General features: G+C 57.0%; 1 protein-coding gene across 3 annotated transcripts in view; it reads right to left on the bottom strand.

The window, feature by feature from the left end:
- ADGRD1 (adhesion G protein-coupled receptor D1) overlaps window positions 1-18,710 on the bottom strand; it is a 129,943-nt gene that overhangs the window by 41,829 nt on the left and 69,404 nt on the right. For 2 of the 3 annotated variants that reach the window (XM_064578186.1, XM_064578187.1), the window contains one exon: window positions 4,877-4,950. The exons of the other annotated variant lie outside the window; for it this stretch is intronic. In XM_064578186.1, the coding sequence (XP_064434256.1) occupies window positions 4,877-4,950 (74 nt within the window). The remainder of the gene's footprint in view (window positions 1-4,876; window positions 4,951-18,710) is intronic. 3 annotated transcript variants of the gene reach the window in all.

An 18,710-nucleotide genomic window follows, 5' to 3' on the forward strand; every position in this document is an offset into this window, starting at 1 on the left:
GGCTGTGTCTGTGATGCTCGGTCCGCCCTCTGCAGGGAGGAGGGGGCGCCTAGCAGGGACCAGAGAGCACAGCCAGGGCGACTAGAACCTGTCAGTCCAGGGGCACTAAAACCCAGTAATAATGTCAAATAAAGGGACTAAAGGTGGGGCTGTCCTTTCCCCGCACACCCTCCTCTTCATCTGATGTCCCGTGGCCTTGAGGACAGTCAGCCACGCTGGCTGCTGGGCTCTATGTGGCTCCTCTGTCTGTCTCCCCAGCGTGCAGAGGCCACACTTCCTTCCATTAGAGGCCGACCTGAACCCAGTGGGCACTGGGCCACATGAGCTCAGTTGCGGGGATGAACAATGGACCTCTCCGTACACAGAAAGCGACTGGGAATTAAAAACCAGGGAAGTCACATCTTCCCAGATGGAAGCACAAAGCTGTGATGACATGTGCCCTTGCCAGGGCAGCCGAGCACAACGTGGCACCACCTCCCGTGGCGTGAAGACCCGCACACAGGAGAGAGCCTGTGCGCAAAGGATCTGCCACGGGAGCCCGGCCAAGCAACACCGAAGAACAGCAAGATGCACATGACCCTGTGACCTAGAAGCCTGCGTCCAAGCAGAAGAGTCGCACACGTGACTAAAATGTGGGGTAAACGTGATAAAATCCTGCACAAAAGCGGAGATGGATGTGGGCCGCGCACAGCACCAACTGTGGTGGAATGGGACAAGAAACACGGATCTGAACAAGACCACATATTTTCTTTGAATGTAAATATAACTCACACAGAAATTATTGAGAAAACACCTCAAAGTCTCCACGCTGTGGCCACCATGAGGGCACGGGGAGGGGTCAGGAAGGTAAGAGGGTCCAGGGGACACTTGCTTGTACCTTCTAGAAGAATAATACACTGATATTCCTTGTACTGCTTCCTGAAGCCTAAAGTGACCCATAATTCTCAGCGCAGTGAGAACATCTTTGAAAAAAATAAAAAGGAACACTTTCTGAGACAAACAGAAACTGGCGCCGGACCTGCGCTACAGTTCAAGGAATATGATGCTGGACAGAAACTCTGACCTACAGAGTAGCTGGAAATGGACGAGAGTGAAGGAAAACGTGCGACTGTTGTCTTATTTTCAGTGGCAACTGACTGAAGCAAAACTTCCAGCAACACATGGTGCGCTTACGGCATCCTCATGGTCCAGTGAGCGACCAGGGTAGTGCAGGGCGCGACGCTGCCGTGATGTCGAAGACCGCACGCAGAGTGGCGTCCTGTCACTCGAGGTGGACACAGAGGAACCAGAGACACACACACTGGGAGCCCTGGGACAACCACTACAGAAAATCACATGGGAGCTTAGAGGTCAACCATGGCGATAAAGTGACATTGTAACGAACATCCCGAATCCAAGTGACGTGAGAAGAGAGAACACAGGAGACAAGGAAGAGGTGGGAAAATTTGAAAACAGGCACGAAGATGGCAGGTTTCCATCCAAACACATCCATGATCACATTCAATGTCAATTGTCAAAACCCACGGATCAAAACCAGAAATGCTCCGATGGGATAAAAAAGCAAGGTGCTGCCATATGCAACCTAAAAGAGACTTACTTTAAATATAAAGATGATAAATAAAGAGGTTGAAATGTAAGGTGGAGAAAGACACAGCACCCAAGCACGGAATAAGAGCCAGAAGAGATGTGTCAAAAGTAGGCCACGTGGGACTTCAGAACAACCAACATTCCCACCAGAAGGAGCAGTGAGGGGTCAGTTTCCAAGAAGACAGAACAATCCTAACGGAAAAGCACCTAACAACAGAGCTTCAAAAGACACCAAAACCCCTGAAACGGACAGATCCCTCACGACACGGAGACGTCACCGTCCTCTCTCATTAACCAATGGGACAAGGGGGCCGAAAAGCCATAAAGTCATAGAAAGCCACATGAGCACCATCAACGTGACCCCACCGACATTTATAAGACACCCGCCAAGAGCAGACATTTTTAAAGAAAAGATAGAGCATTCTCCAGGACTGAACACATGCTGGGTCATAAAACAAGTTCTTAGAAATTTAAAAGGACTGAAATTAAAAAAAAAAAAAAAAAAGAATGTTTTCATTCATGTTTTTTCATCAACAAAAATCAATTAGAAATCAGGAGCGGAGAGATCTCTGGAAAACCCCCAAGCAGTCGGACTAAACAACGCACTTCAAAGCAACACGTGGCTTGAAGAGGACGTCACAAAGAAGGATAGAGAATAGGTTTAATTTGATGAAAATGGGAGCCACGTGCTGACACCGTGGGACACAGGCAAATCAGTGCTCGCAGGCAAACGTACAGCCCGAAACGCTTGCATCAGAAAACCCTCTCATCAGAAAACCCTCAAGGCCTCAACAACCAAAGCCACACTGAGCAAACGAAGCACATGGCAAGCAGACAGGAGTAACCGAGGGACAAAGGCAAGAGACTAAATCAAAGCAGTTGAGAAGAGAAACGTGGGGGAGAAGAACCAACGAAACCAGAAGGCATTTCTCTGAGAAAGATCGACAAGGCTGACAAACCTCCAGTCCGAGTGACCAAGAAGGGAGAGAGGGACGCAGACACCAAACATGGAAGGGGAACTCCAATAGGAGTGCGGGCGCGGGGGCCACCACCAACTCCGTGCTCACACTTTAAACACATTTCGGACAAATTCTCCACAAAACTGCCCAAACTCACAAAGAAGTAGACGGCTGAATCGTTCTGTGTCAACCGGAGACATTCAATGGTGGCCAGAAGCCTGCCAACAACAAAATCTTAGGCTCAAGGGGCCTCGCTGGTGAATTCGAACAAATACTTATGGAAGAAACAAGACGAGTTCCGTAGAAACTGTCTGAAATGCAGCTTTTACAAAGGGACGGTTACCTTGGTACAAAAACCAAAGACATTACAAGACAAGAAAACTACAGACTAATTTCCTCCGTGAACACTGACATGATGGTCAACACCTCCAGCAAGTGACGCTCAAGAACATCACAAGCAAGTGGGCTTTCTCCCGGGACGCAAACCTGCGCACGCTCAGCCACACTCACGGCCGCCCAGATGCACCCCCAGGCAGAAGGCGAGCGGCGGAGCGCCACTCGGCCGTGGGCGGTAGCAGGGAGCGGAAAGCACACGCGACAACGTGGGTGTTGTCGTGCTCAATGACGGAAGCCCGACGTGGCACCCACGGTGTCTCCGTCCACGCGGCGTTCTTGCAGACGTGGAACTGGGGGTGGAAGACCCATCAGTGGCCACGAGAGCTGGAGTCCGAGGAGCGGTGGTGCATGGGCCCGGAGATCTGGCAGGGTCGGGGGGTGCACACAACTGCGCTCGTCTGTCCGAACCCACAGAGCTGCGTGACCAGAGGTGCGCTATCTCTGGATGTGTGCTCCTTGCTCACCAGGAATACCCAGGGACGGCGACGGAAGCGTACTCACACTGCACGCTGGATGGCGGTGGCCCTGGGGGTTGGAGGCAGAGAACGGGGCGGGGGGCGGGGGGGGATGGAATGTTCTTTTGACAGCATCTGTGATGTTTCTGTTTTATTCTTGAAAATATGAACATGACGATAATTATAAATTTGGGGCAATGGGTACCTGCCCTTGTTGGAATATTCTTTGTACTCTTCTCTGTTCCTAAAATGTCTTCAAAGGTAAGAACCAACAGGCCATTTCGTTACTACCGAACTCCATCTCCCCTATTCCATCCATAAAATATTTCCCTGCGAGGAGCACCCCAGATGAGGATGACTATCTCTAGGTGGACGTGTCTCCACATTTTCATAATTTGCAAAGGGACAAGTAACGAGCTGCAGCCGGCCGAGCCCGGCCAAGGCAAAACTGCTACAATAGAGCGTGGGCGATGCGTCCTGCAGGTGGTGTGACGTGTGCACTCACGGGCACAGCCAGGGGAAGGCGCTCTGGGGACAGAAAGCAGCGGGATTTGCTGGGCGCTATGGGGGATGGGCTGCATTTCCTGCTGTGCGGGGGGCAGACATGGGGCTCAACCGCACAGCCCCACCAGCACCTTGAGTCTCCTGGTCACTGAGTGCAGGGAAGCAGAGGGCCCTCTCTGACCCACAGAGCCCGAGAGGATCCCTGACCCCCAGCCCTGTGCCCCCAGCCCCGCCCACTCCTGATTTTCTCTCACGCTCCCCTACGGCAGCTCCGCGGCCCCGGGCAGGCGGGGGAGGGGGTCTGTTTCAATCCCTGCTCTGACCGTGGGGGCCATTTGTGGGGGGCCACGCCCAGAGGAGCATCACGATTAGAAACCCATCAGAAGAGGGCCCCCCGACAGCGAGTGGGGTGCCCGTGGAGATCAGCAGGGATGGGGGTCCAGCAGGGCGGGGGACGGTGGATTCCCAGGCGCCCTCGGAATGCTGAGAAGGACGCCTGGTCTGTGCCTGGGCTCCCAGAGCTTCAGGCGGGGCTGACGTCAGCACACCACAGTGTGGCCATCAGCCATCAGGGCCATGAAATCCTGAGAGGCCCACACGCCCGCCAGGAAAGAGCCGCTCGCCCAGCCCCTCCCGGCCACCTCCCCAGCGCGGCACCGATCCCCAGCACAGCCAGGGCCCCGGTGGTGCCTTGGCGGACCAGGTGAGTGTTTTGAAGAGGCCGGGCTTTAAGGGCTGAGTCCTGCTAGGTGCTAATGTGGCCTCTGAGAAAACCCGGCCTGCACCTCCTCCGGCTCTTGCCCGGGTCCCAGGTCGTTGCCAGCATTTACGGGCAGTGCAACCCTGTTGCCTCCAGAAGGGTGGCCGGATCCTAACCGGATCGGCGTGTGGCGGGGCCTGGCCCTGGGCACCGTGCACCCACCGCACCTGCTCCCCTCCCCGCCTGTCCCCGCCCCAGGCCCCCCGCAAGCGTACCTGAAGTCCAGGAAGGCACAGTACAGGAACACTAGGTTGCTGTTGTTGGTGGCCTCGCTGCGCTGCCTGTGGGACTGAAATGAAAGGGCGAGTATGCTTTGTGAGGCCACCGGAGAGGCCAGGCTCCTGACACCGAGCTCGACGCCCCGCCCCCAGCCCCCAGGACCTTGGGGGAGTGCTGCTAGAGGCCACTGACTCCATCTCAACCCTGCCGTGGTCACAGAGGGCCACGGCATCCGGCCCACCCCACGGCCCCCTCTCCTTCGCCCACATCAGCCCAGAAGCCAGGGCTCTTACCTCAGGGCCTTTGCACTTGCTGTGTCCTCCCTTGAGGATGCCCCCCCCATTTACTGTGGGTCTGTGCTACATGCTACTCCCGGAGGGACCTTCCTGCCCATTCAAACGCACCAACCCATGCAGCCCCACCCCTTCCTCTTGTTTATTTTCTTCCCAGTGTCGCTCACCACGCAGCAAGTTTCATATTCACGTATTTGTTTGCTTGCTGCCCCCCCCTCCCCCCCGCCGGGAAGGACCCCCAGGGCCTGGCCAGGGAAGGCACACAGCAGGCACTCACTGCAGACGGGCTGAGAGGACAAAGGAATGAACAAGCCACCAGATCAACCCACGACCTTGTTCCTAGGACTCTCGTTCTCCCCGAAGAGAGAACACTCCAGCCCCTGGACTTCTCCGGGACGCCAGCCGGGGCACTTGGCCACAGCTGCTCTGCCCAACGCAGATCGCAGGGGGTCCGCCAGGAGCTGCAGCAGGAAGCTCGGGAAGCTGGGCTGCTCCTGGACACACGCTGTCCCACAGACGCCCAGTCACTAAGTCAGGACGTCTTCTGTGGCTGCCCGCCGCTCCCGCCATCGTCTCATCCGCCCACGAGACCCCGCCCCACCTCCATCTCGGGGCTGCGTGGGCCAGCGTGTGAGTCAGACTTCTGCAGCGCAAGGGGGCAATGGGACGGCTCCCCCGGCACCCCAGCTCCAGACATGGAAGCTCCTCTTTCCCGGCGCTGGTCCGTGCCCGCAGCCCTGAGGGGCGCCCTCTGGACCCACCGCAAACACCGTCCTCTGCTTCACGCTAGAAGTGTGGCTGATGGTCCCCGAGTGCACAACACAATATTAACGCCGTTCATTCCTGATATCTTGGCAAAACACAGAGCACGTGGAAGTACTCACTGCGTGAGTCACAGGGGAAGCACCACCCTACACGCCGGCAGGCGTGATCCCCAATTTCCAAGAGCACCTGCAGGGACATCCACCGCAGCACGGCCCACTGCACAAGCTGCAGGAGAACGTGCGTCAGAAATCAACAGGCTGTCCTCTCTCTGAGCACAGGCCGCATCAGGGCAGAGGGACCGGTGCTCAGGGAGATGAGCTGAACCTCAAACCCTAAGAGGAGCTGGAGGGGCCACGCAGCACAATTCCATGTATCCTTACTCCGTTCCCAGACTCTTTCCGAGATGCCCAACCACGTCCCTGGTGCCACCTGGGTCACACAGAGGGTGGTTTTCCAAGTGCATCACCCAGGAGCCTGTCACGGCCAATCCTAGCGCCCCACCACGGGCAGAAACTGGGGTGGGAGCCAGCCGCCTGGGTTTTCACAAGCCCTTAAATTTGAGAGCCATTTGCCCCCCTTGTCCCCTCAATGTCCCAGCCGCTGTGAGCATCATGCTCAGACATGGAGAACCTCATCCTGCAGCTGCCTGGGGACACAGAAGGTCATCAGCAGGGGCCCCACAACACACAAACCCACAAAACCCAAAGTACAGATAAAGACCAGGTGCTGGCCCCCACCCGGAATCACCCAGGTGTCCTTGGCCCTGAGCGGCCCTGGGCCTGCCCCCCAGGACAGCATCGGGGTCACTGTTCACGGCAGGTGCACTTGTGTGTCCCCGTGCCACGGAAAGGCAGGTGGACGCCAGCCCGAAGCCAGGCTCACGCGGGGCCGGGGTGCTGAGGCCCCAAGGAAGAAGCGATGTCCTCCCCCACTGCCCGCAGTGTGGAGCCGGCTTGCCTCCCTTCTGCCAGAAGGGGCCTCTCCCAGTCCCCTCCCTCTGACTCCAGATCCACATTCGAGGGGATTTAAAAATCAGCCCCGACGGCAGCGAGCCCAGCACGTGTGTGGTCAGAGGGGTGGAGGAGCAGACTGCACTCCCCGGGGTCTGAAGCCAAGGTCACACCCCAGGAGGGAAACTCCTGCCCTGGCCCCCGGAGCCCCTCCCGGCGTGGGAACAGCAGACGGCCTCCTCATGTCTGGATGTGCAGCCCAACTGGAACAGACGCCCTCAGCCCGTCTCCAGAACGGAGGCCTAGAACGTTCCCAGGAAAATGATTTGTGAACACACGGGGAGTAGCCCTGCCAGAAAGAGGAAGGTGAGTCATCGTGTCATGGCCCGATTTCCCGGGGAAATGTGGGAGGCGTAGACGCAAGTGTGGGGACTAGGAAATGAGGCGGGGTGTGGAGGTCCTGTCATCTGAACCCCTCCTGTGCCCCGAAGCCGAGGCCCAGCGGTCGATAGAGAGAGGGCCTTCCCGCAGAGAGCTGGCCCCGCTTCGGCCTCCTGACTGCCCCAGACACACCTCCTTGGGTGTCACACGGGCCCGCGGAGCACCTTCTGCGGGGTCAGAGACTTCTCAGACAACCCAACTGCTGGGGAGACGCCAATGGGACTCATCAAGTATTTACTGCCTACTGTTCATAATCAAGGTACAGGAAAGCTTCTGCTTTTCAGGAGAGGAGGAAAATCTATCAGATAACAACCCGTAAACGTTCCTGGCTTAGAAATCTGTTTGCTTTTCATCCAAGTATATAGTTTTTCCCACAAACGAGGCAGGGAGAATTTGCCTGTCCCTGCCCCAAGCAAACACACAGAAGGCTCCACGGCCCTCAATTCTGACCCTCAGTAGAGCCGTGGAAGGACTCAGAGGCCCCATGCCCAGCATAGGGAGCAGGTGCCCCGGGCCGTCAGCCGGCCACACTCGCCCCCAACCCAGCTCATCTCACCACAAAGCCAGGGGCCAAGGCTCCAAATGGCTGAGATGCCCCACCTTGGAGGAAAGCAAGAAAAATGGAAGTCATGTTGGGGACTGATGAGGAACCCCTTCAGTCAGCCTCAAAATCCTGGCGTCTGTGGGTGCGTCTTATCTTTGTGAGCAGGGCAGGTGGATGCAGTCCCTCCCAACGGACGCTCACACAGGCCCCGGCTGCTGGGGCAGGGCCCCGCAGAGGAGATAGCTGAGGAATCACCTCCAGAAAGAGGGTGGAGGGCAAAAGGTCGGGGGGGGGGCCTGTGACCCAGTGGAGCAGGGGCTCGCCGCCCGCAGGCAGGGCCCTGGACAGGTGGGCAGCGTGGGGAAACTGAGGACACGCCCGCGTGCTGCGCTCACCATTCACCCCAGGCTGCGTTGGGACCACAGGTGCCCTCCTTCAAGGTGTCAATCAGATCGTCCGAGGACACCCCCAAGGCCTGATGCAGGCCCTCCACCTGCCTCCCCTGTCCAAATGCTCCTCCTGCCCGGGCCCTTCCAGGCTCATGAGGCCCCTTTGAGCTGGACGTGGCTGGACTCTGGTCTGTCCCTTCGAGGGACACGTCCTGACCACACGATGTAGACGCCCATGTGATGCCAGCATGAGCTTGTTTTTATCTTCAGGTGACAGCCCAACCCCTCCACCCCCCACCTGCCTCTTCCCTGCACCTGCAGCTGAGCGTGGCCGGAGGTCAGCACGCGCCACGGCCACCCCGGGACCAGGGTCAGAGATGCCCGCGGGAACGTGGGGCTCGCACAACTCTGAAAACGAGCTTCCCCGACCTTCCACTGCCCGTGTGGATTCTGGGACCCTCCAGAGGGAGCTGCATTCACAACTGCGTCCATCCCACATCCTCTGTCCTGAGGACTTGGGACCCTCCGCTGGAGCTCCCGGTCCGCACGTGAGCCGGCGCCGTGGGGGAGGACACTGCTGGGACGTCACACGGGGGCTGCCATCAGAACAGCCCGCCTCTACCTGCAGCCGAGAGCGTTTTCAAGTCCTCCCCCGCGTGGCACCGAGTCCTGAAGTTCTCGGCGGAAAAGGCGCCAACAGGGCCGGACGGGACCCCTCGTGCAGCGCGGAGCTAACCCCCCGGAGGCGGAGGGAGGCGGGCGTGGAGGTGAGGGCGGCTGCGAGCTCACTCTTGTCCACACTGGACTTGAGGGTGTTTCTAAAAGTCTCCATCCCCATTACACATGAGCGAGCTGCAGAGATTCTAGTTTTTTACATCGAGCCACAGACGCTGTGCGTGTTTGGTGCTGTTCCTGGAGCCCAACGCTGCCGCACACATTCGCTTCCATTCCCACAAACAGGGTCGAGGCTCCTTCCCGGCCCGGATTTCCAGTGCTTCCCTCACCCTGGCCCCCGCGCCATCCAGTTAACGGCACGACACCAGGGGTCCCCAGAAGCTCCCCAGGGCAGGGCGGCCCCCAGACCCCCATCCAGCCCTCACCGCCCTCTCCCTTCTCGTCCAAGAGAGGAGGCTGGAAAACACATCAGGATTCATCTGAATTCAGACAAATTCACACAAGTTGCAACAACGTCTTTCGTCTGCGAAATTCAGGAGCCCCAGTTTCCTGAATCAGTTCCTCCCATTAGAAAATATGCTCCTTGGGGCACCTGGGTGGCTCAGTTGGTTAAGCGTCTGCCTTCGGCTCAGGTCATGATCTCAGGGTCCTGGGATCGAGCCCCACGTCGGGCTCCCTGCTCCGTGGAAAGCCTGCTTCTCCCTCTCCTACCCCCCCTACTTGAGTTCCCTCTCTCGCTCTCTCTCTCTGTGTCAAATAAATTTTAAAAAAAAGAAAGAAAGAAAATATGCTCTTTAAAGAGCCAAGTGCCATTTACTTCCGTTCGGTGCTTCAGAAAGTGCCTTCCGTGCGCTCGGAAGCCCAAGATAACACGACGGCCCCAGCACACGGGGCGGCTTTATCTGAAAGAAGATGAGCTACAGAAACAGTCCTGACGGAGTCACCAGCCGGACGGACAGAGCAAGAAGCCAGGAAGGACGCCACACGGCGGCAGGAACACGTGTGCGGAAGGGGCAGAGTGGCTCCGTGAAGGAAGCATCGTGTCCCCGCACACAGCACCAGGCCCAGCGGGCACCCGAAGGCAAGTGCAGAAACCCCCACGCACACTTCACCTAAACCTCACACCTTACACGAAATCGACTGAAGATGGGTCCTTCGTTAAGCGTTAAACATGAAACTGTAGGGCTTTACAAGATAACACCGGAGAAAATCTTCCAGACCTGGAGCCCACTGAAGAGGACTTGGCTAGGACGCCAGAAATACAATCCATAAAACTTTAAAAAATCAATAAATTGGGACTTCCTAAAAATTAAAAACTTCAGGTCTGTGAAACACCCCGTGAAGAGGATACGAAGACAAGCTACAGATGAGCAGAAAATATTTACAAACCACGTATCTGACACAGGAGTGATGTCTAGAATAGACAAAGAATTCTCACAACTCAACTCTAAGAAACACCACAAAGAATCCAATTAGAAAATGGGCCAGGGGGGGCGCCTGGGTGGCTCAGTTGGTTAAGCGACTGCCTTCGGCTCAGGTCATGATCCCGGAGTCCCGGGATCGAGTCCCGCATTGGGCTCCCTGCTCGGCAGGGGGTCTGCTTCTCCCTCTGACCCTCCCCCTTCTCATGTGCTCATTCTCTCTCTCAAATAAATAAATAAAATCTTTAAAAAAAAAAGAAAGAAAGAAAGAAAGAAAATGGGCCAGGGCCAGGAGGAGACATCTCACCAGAGAGGACACACGGAGAGCAAACGAGCACCAGAACAGACGTCAGCACTACCAGCCGCCAGGGAATTAAGACCACAGCGAGAACAAGGAAAATAAAAAAGCAGGGACTGCTGCAGATGCTGCATTGCTCACACCTCGCTGGTGGAAAGGGCAATGAACGGCCACTCTGGAAAATAGTCTGGAAGTTTTTAAAAAAATATTAAGAACCCTGTAACCCTACAGTTACACTCCTGGGCGTTTATCCTGGAGAAATACAAGTGGTTTCCACAGAAAAACCTGCACACGATTGCTCATAGCAGCTTTACTTGCACGAGCCAACACCTGGGGACAACCCAAACCTCCTGTGCGGGCTGACTGGTTGAGCACGCTGGGGCCCCCCATGTGGGGGGCTACTGCCAAGCCTCAAGAACAGGTAAACCAGGGCGCCTGGGTGGCTCAGTTGGTTGGGCGACTGCCTTCGGCTCAGGTCATGGTCCTGGAGTCCTGGGATCGAGTCCCGCATCGGGATCCCTGCTCGGTGGGGAGCCTGCTTCTCCCTCTGACCCTCTCCCCTCTCGTGCTCTCTCTCTCATTCTCTCTCTCAAATAAATAAATAAAATCTTAAAAAAAAAATTAAAAAAAAAAAAAAAAAGAACAACTAAACCAACCATCTGGACGGGCCTCAGGTGTTGGGCTGAGTGACAGAAGCCAAGCTCAAAAGGTGACACGTGGTGCGACTGTCTTCACACTGTTCTCAGAAGGACGGATTATACAGATGGAAGGCAGACTGCCCATTAGGGATGGGGGCAGTGCAACGGGAGACGGTTCGGGTGGGAGAACAGGTGGGCAGCTCGATGTCCATGGTGGTCCCGGGAGTCCACCCCGACTCACACCGACAGCCTCCACCGCGCACCGACGCCCAGGCTGGTTCGGCAGCTACATGCCGAGTTCTAGCGTCGCTGACCGCGGGGGAGACGGGGTGCAGACCACACGGACCTCCTTCCACACCTTTGCAACTTCCTGTGAATCTACCCCTATCCTGAAATAAAGGGCTTTAAAAGGGAAACCCGCATGGGATCAACTCTAACGAAGCCAAGTTTTCCAGCTGGAGGCACAGGGCCTCTCGGAGGAGGGGACGGCACCCTCCCGCTAAGCAGGGCTTCAGTGCTTGCACAGGCACGTGTAATCCTTCCATCGGCCAGTGAAGAGGCCCCCAGGTAGCGGACTGTGCTCTCATCGATGGGGACGATACAACCCTCCCCGGCTCCCCAGCACCTCCTGTCTTCACCGCCTGTCACCCACTGAGAGTCCCCCACAGTCAGCACACCCAGGACCCTGCTCCTTTCCGGAGCTTCCTCCCACTTCCTGGGGCCTGGCGGCCCCGCGAACACCCACGTTTGCATCCTGAGGTGTGCTTTGTTCTCGCTGTGAAGCCCAGGGTCTCTTGTGTGGTCTGGGCCAGAATCAAGGGAAGCTGTCCTTCCTCATTCTGCGCAGCGTCCGGCCGCAGCCCCCCACCCCCGGTGTCAGATTCCACCCTCCACCCACATCAAAGTGGTCAGCTTTTGCTTCTAGACCTCTTTCTGTGATATTTTTCTTCCCAGACACCTCTTGCTCATGGAATATTTGTGTTATAAATTATTTCTCCCTGGACACCTGGTTTGAATTTTTCAAAAATGTTCCGCAAACTTAATTTTAATGTCATCTGTAGAAAGAAAAGAATCAGCACTTCAAACACGGCTTCAGCCATGGTCTGCTGGCCTCTCCCGGGTGGGTCTCTGCCGTGGCCTCTCGCCCCTGCACCGTGGGGCCCGCACCCCCAGAACCACTGCGCAAACTCGGTTTCTGTATGGGTGGAAGGAGCAACCAGCCATCCCAAAATCAATCCCCTTGTTGGTTCCTGTTTCCAATGCCACATGTCTGAGTGTTTTCCTACAGCCAGCAAGTCTTCCTGGGTTGTAAGCTGAGGTTTGGCCTCTAACGTACGTCTCTACACGTCTGAAACAAAGGGCTGGCAATCGAAACAGATTAATGCTGCTTCCACGCCTGTCAGCCCTCCTCAACTGGGAGGAAAATGTATTGTTTTCATTACACAAAGTACAAAGCAGAAATCGCAATATAAACCTTTAGCTGCAGGATTTGCAGATACTCGGAAATTGCAATTATAGGTTTGCCCCAGGGGGCCACACCAGGGAGTGTAATACTTTTATTTCTATGCAGATAATGGTATGAATTGGAAAGGTTATAAAATTCTGATCTATTTTACAGCCTGGTTCTGTGGCTGCTAATAATAACGGGTCGTGTTTGTGATCTTGAACTCGAATATAAACCGCATTAAAAATAATGCTGTTTTCCCTGAAAGGTGTGCAGTCTTACTCAGAGGAGGGAGGAATGTAGAACCCACAGCGTGCCTTCCAGAACCTTGAGGACGCAGGTGCTCAGGGCCCCCTCCCCACGTGGGCTCCGTCAACCCCCCATTTTCCCGTTTGCTTCTCTATTTTACATGCTCACAAGTAAAATCCAAAGTTTCCTAGGCCTTAAACACACACACGGAAAAAAGTCCTTTTTAATAAAGAAAATACAGTCCTCCTTTTAAATTATTTTCCCACGTGTTAAGAGAACACTTTTCACAAAGGTGAAATTATGACTCTCAAACAGATCTGAAATGAACACGTACTAAAGGATTTATTTAACTCACTAGTGAGCAAGGCAAGCGTTAAGATGTTACTGCCACTTCTAAGGATCCAAAGAATCATACCCAAATGAGCCATCGGGAAAGTTGAAGAAAATGTGCTTAGCAGACAGGAAACTGGCAAAACTGATCAATATCCCCGGGGAAGTAATCATTCAGCTGACTGTCCACGTCTGACAGACGAGAGCTCAGTGGACAGAACAGAGGATCGAAACGCCAACCATGGAGCCAGCAGGTGGTAGCCCAGAAGGCGGGAGGTCTCCTGACCGAGGCGGACAGAAAACGGTTCGTTTGTCCAAGAGCCAAAGGTCCTGGAGTGTGAGCATGGCCCCAGGAACTTCTGAAATGAACGCCTGTCCTTCTTGGGGCACAAAAACTAGGCCGGGGCCTTTGCAAACCACTGGGTGTGCTTCTGGGGAGAAGCTTTCATCGAACAACACAGGCATTCCTGATCTGGCAGAGCGCGCTGGCCGACGTGAGCGGCCGTGAACAAAGAAGGTTTCAAGAAAAAATGAAGAAGATGTAGGGTCATCAGTACGAGGAAGAGGAAGAGGCGGCCATGAACCCAGGGAAGGGAAGGGCCGAGGGGCAGACAGGGAGCAGCGTGCAGGGCGCACGCCCATGCCGCCCCGCTCTGCCCGCGGTGGGCAGGTGCGATCCCACAGAGGAGGCCCTCAGAGGCGGCAGGGACGGCCCGACGGGGAGAGACGCCTGGAGCACCCGCATGCGCCGTCCCGGCCTGGGGGCTGGGGGTGGGGGCCTGGCTGTGAGCACGCGACCCGGCTGCACATACACACAGGACTGCCGGCCCTGAGCATGGGCACAGCGGGCCGGGAGAGCCCCCGGGGCTTGGGCGCTGGGACGGAGCCTGGCAACCACGCTCCGTCCCCGGGGCAACCGCAGCTCTGGCTGCTGAGGCTCACGTCCGCGCCTCGCAGGGCCCACGCTGCGTCACAGTCCCTGTGGCCTCGTCCTGCTCATGAAAGCACCCCCGTCTTCGCGGAGCTGACCTCGCTGAGACGCCAAGGAGACGTGTGTCCTAGCGCTCTGCCTTCTAGCTGCTCATGGCTGCTCACGCTGGGCTGTCTTCCCGTGGTTCCTCCCTCTGCCCTGTCTGGAAACAGCCCCTCGCTGCTGGGTCTAAGCTAGTCCGTGGCTTCTCCCCGACTAGCCCTTGAAATGAGAAGGGCTAGTCAGGGGAGTCCACTGCAGGAGGGAAACGGGCTCGGCAACGTGGCGCCGCCTCACCATCACCCCCGGGAGCCCTGGAAGCCGTCCCTTGGCTCCCCGGTGACGGTGACCGTGAACGAGGGCTGTAACTCTGCCCACGGGACACCACCGTCTCGCCCCCGATGGAAGGTGTGCCGGCCGCGGAGCTCACGCTGGGGCTGGGTCAGGGGCAGATGGGAAGACACAGAGACAGGAATGCGCGGTGACCGTGGCTGGTCAGTGACCCCTGACCTCTCGGAGCAGGTGGCGGGAGCTGGAGCACCTCGGGCCATCGGGCCCTGCCCAGGACCGGACCCTCAGGCTGCTGCGGCCCTGCTCCGCGGCCTCCTCCATCAGACCCCACCTGGGCCCCGAGCCAGCGGCTGCGGCGGGGACTCGGTGCCATGAGACACGGGGAGCGGGCTCCTGGCCTGGGGGCAACACTCGGAGCGTGTGACACTGTGGGCAGAGCCTTTCCAGTCGGGTGGTGTGGGCGGCAGCCCCCTCAGCTCTGCTCCCGAGGGCCCTCCTGTCCTAATAGCTTGTCCTTCCCGCTCTAATCAAGGGGGCTGCCGTGCAGACAGACCCAGTCGAGTCTGGAGGAGGAGACCTCCACACAAACCACGTAGATTAGGGTGGGGAGGACGGGGAGGAGGGGAGGAGCCACCCTCTGGCACGGGCTTGAGCCCCTCCCCAGGAGGTTTCAACCCACCGTCCAGCCGCAGGCAGGAGAACGCCCCTCTCCATCCGCACGTGCCGGTCGGGAAAGGTTATAAAGCTGTCCACCACCGTCCCGAAGATCGCACGCTCCCCAGAGTATGTCATTACTGGGATTTCCTGATCGTTTACACAGAGGACCCTTGATGGAAATCTACCGTTTAAACACAAACACCCAAGTTCTGTTTCAAATAAATAGCAGAAAATGACACGCAGTGCACCATCGGCTGCCGCTGGCCTCAGTCACAGGAATGAGAGGTTCTTTTCCTTGGGGCATATCCGCGTAACCCTACACCTCACACAGGTGTGAAGGGCGCAAGCGGATGGGTCTCCATCATCCCTCCGGCTGAACCCCAGCGCTGGACGTGGAAGTAGGCTCCGTTCCCCACTCTGGGAATTTGGGCTAGACACTGCTAGTTGCGTTTCGGGTGAGCAGCTCCAGGACAGCATGCACCCGGCCACTGTGTCCCCCGAGAACCACATCAGGAGGCTGTCGCGTCTCCGTCAGGGACAGGACGCGGCTGTGTCGTGGCCCGAGAGCGGCAAAGGCTCCCAACATTTGCAAACCAAGTCTCTGTGCCCCGCTCCACAGGGACCAGACCACAGGGACAACAGCGAGCCAGAGCAGAGCGAAGACGACTTCCTGACCGCCCAGGGTGACATCTGTAAGCCATAGACAAGTGTCCCGCTTTTCCAGGCCGTTTGAGCATCAGTTCAGACCTCCTCCTACCGCACCTCCCACTGCCCTACTTCTGCCCCCGGGCCAGGGACTCTCCATCTTGCCACCAGCCCCCAGGAGAGGCAAGGCCGTCCCATCCAACAAAAAACGTCCCCACGAGAATGGCTAAAATTAACAAGTCAGGAAACGACAAATGTTGGTGGGGATGTGGAGAAAGGGGAACCCTCTTACACTGTTGGTGGGAATGTAAGCTGGTGCAGCCGCTCTGGAGAACAGTATGGAGGTTCCTCAAAAAGTTGAAAATAGAGCTACCATATGATCCAGCAATTGCACTACTGGGCATTTACCCCAAAGATACAAATGCAGGGATCTGAAGGGGTATGTGCACCCCGATGTTTATAGCAGCAATGTCCACAATAGCCAAACTGTGCAAAGAGCCAAGATGTCCATTGACAGATGAATGGATAAAGAAGAGGTGGTGTATATATACAATGGAATATTATGCAGCCATCAAAAGGAATGAGATCTTGCCATTTGCAACAACTTGGGTGGAACTAGAGGGTATTATGCTGAGCGAAATCAGTCAATCAGAGAAAGACATGTATCATATGATCTCACTGATATGAGGAATTCTTAATTGCAGGAAACAAACAGGGTTGCTGGAGTGGGGGGTGGGGTGGGAGGGATTGGGTGACTGGGTGATGGACACTGGGGAGGGTGTGTGCGCTGGTAAGCGCTGTGAATTGTGCAAGACTGTTGAATCTCAGATCTGTACCTCTGAAACAAATAATGCAATATATGTTAAGAAAAAAAAAAAGAAGAAGAAGAAGAAGGTAGCAGGAGGGGAAGAATGAAGCGGGGGAAATCGGAGGGGTAGATGAACCATGAGAGACGATGGACTCTGAAAAACAAACAGGGTTCTGGAGGGGAGGGGGGTGGGAGGATGGGTTAGCCTGGTGATGGGTATTGAGGAGGGCACATTCTGCATGGAGCATTGGGTGTTGTGCACAAACAATGAATCATGGAACACTTCATCTAAAACTAATGATGTAATGTATGGGGATTAACATAAGGATAAAAACAAAAAAACATCCCCACAGCAGGCCCAGGCTCCCTTCCCTGCCGCCTGCACGGCTGCCCCTGGTACCAGACCCCCACGCAGCCCACACTGAGCGGCTCACAATGACATCACGTGGCTTGGCTGCAAAGGTCCCCCCTCCCGTGACCGGCGTTCGCCAGGACACCTTCAAGCACTCTGGTGCACGAGCACGGATGAACACTTGGCACGTACACGGGACGTATGCCCGATGAGCATTCCGTTCCCAGAATCTGGCCACAGCTACTTAGAAAGGTGGGCATTTGGGTTGAAGAGAAGTTTATCCGCGGCAGACCGACCGGTGTGGGGGTACGACTGTGCAAACCCTGTGAGTGGGGAACACAAGTGGGAGAGGCTGTGGACAGCTAGGGCCGCGCCAGGCACGGCTGCGCCCGCTCCGTACCTCAGCCGGTGCAGCCCTCACGTCGGCCTGAGGACAGCATGGCGGGCCCACCGTGCACAGGAGGAAGCCGAGACCAGAGACTCAAGGCCCAGCCTGGGGCCACACGGCTGACACGTGACGGAGCCGGGACTTGAACATGGAACACGGGGTTGGCGGCAGGGCCCGCGCTCTACCCATGCAAAGTGCCAGCTGCCGTCGTGCTCACGTGTTGTTTATTTTCCCTGCGCTGGCCCTGCCTCTCCCATCCCTCCAGCCGGCTCTGCCCTTGCTCTGCTTCTCTTCTTGCCAGCAGGTGGGAAAGCTCTGGCCCGGCCTGGTCTCAGCAAGGACCCCAAGCTGGTCAGGAAGCCGGCGTCCCGGCATCTCTGAGCCCCAGGAACTGCTCAGGAGGACGGGGAGACGGGAGGAGAAGGCCGGTCCTCCGGCGGCCTGGGGAGGAGACACAGAGGCCCTGCTGCCGGCCGCTGCGGGACAGACCCAGGTCAGACGCCCGGCCCCACAGTCACAGGAAGGCCACGCCAACATCTAAAAACAATCCCATCCTGCCCAGAAACGAGGACTGGTTTCTCAGAGAACTAGAGTCTTTTATGTGCACTATAAAAAGCTGCTGGATCAACAACCTATTATCATCGTGGAATAAATTACTGATCTGAGCGTCAGCTGGGACGGCGCCTCGTTCAGCCCTCTGCCTTCCAATCCAAGGAGCGCAGGTCACAGAAACTCCCTCCAGGGCCTGCTGGCCAAGGGCCCCCGCCCAGTCCCAGCCCCTCCCCGAGGCCGCGGGTACAAACCCAGGCGGGGGCACGCCCCTCAGCACATCTGGGCCCCGTCACAGCTGCTGCCGTGGGGCCTGCAGCAAGACACACGGCGGCTCCCCTCCGAGCCCCGAGGACCGTGGCTGGTGAGGCCAGTGAGTCTGGCCAGCTGTAGGCCGGACTGAGAGGCGCTCAGGGGTGACCCGCGCCCCCAGCCACACACCGTCCACACCCCGCTCACGGCTCCAGAAAGGCTGCTGGCCCCGTCTCCTGCATCGGCAGCGCCCATCAGCAAACAGGGGCCGTAGCCCTGAGTGCCCAGGTCGGGGGCAGCAGAGGTCCAGACAGTTGGACACCTGTTCTCTCGTCCAGAGCGAAAGGGTCTGAGCAGTGGCGTGTTCAGAGGTGCTGACGGAGGCCCTGCCGCCCTGCCCCCGATGTGTGACATGAAGGTGACAAGGGGAGCACCATCCTGGGCTTGGGGGACGGGGTCCAAATCCTGGACCACCGCAAGC

This window comes from Mirounga angustirostris, unplaced genomic scaffold (assembly GCF_029215605.1).
Source record: "Mirounga angustirostris isolate CCGP_5_RB_7025 unplaced genomic scaffold, mMirAng1.0.hap1 SCAF_14, whole genome shotgun sequence".
Lineage (NCBI taxonomy): Eukaryota > Metazoa > Chordata > Mammalia > Carnivora > Phocidae > Mirounga > Mirounga angustirostris.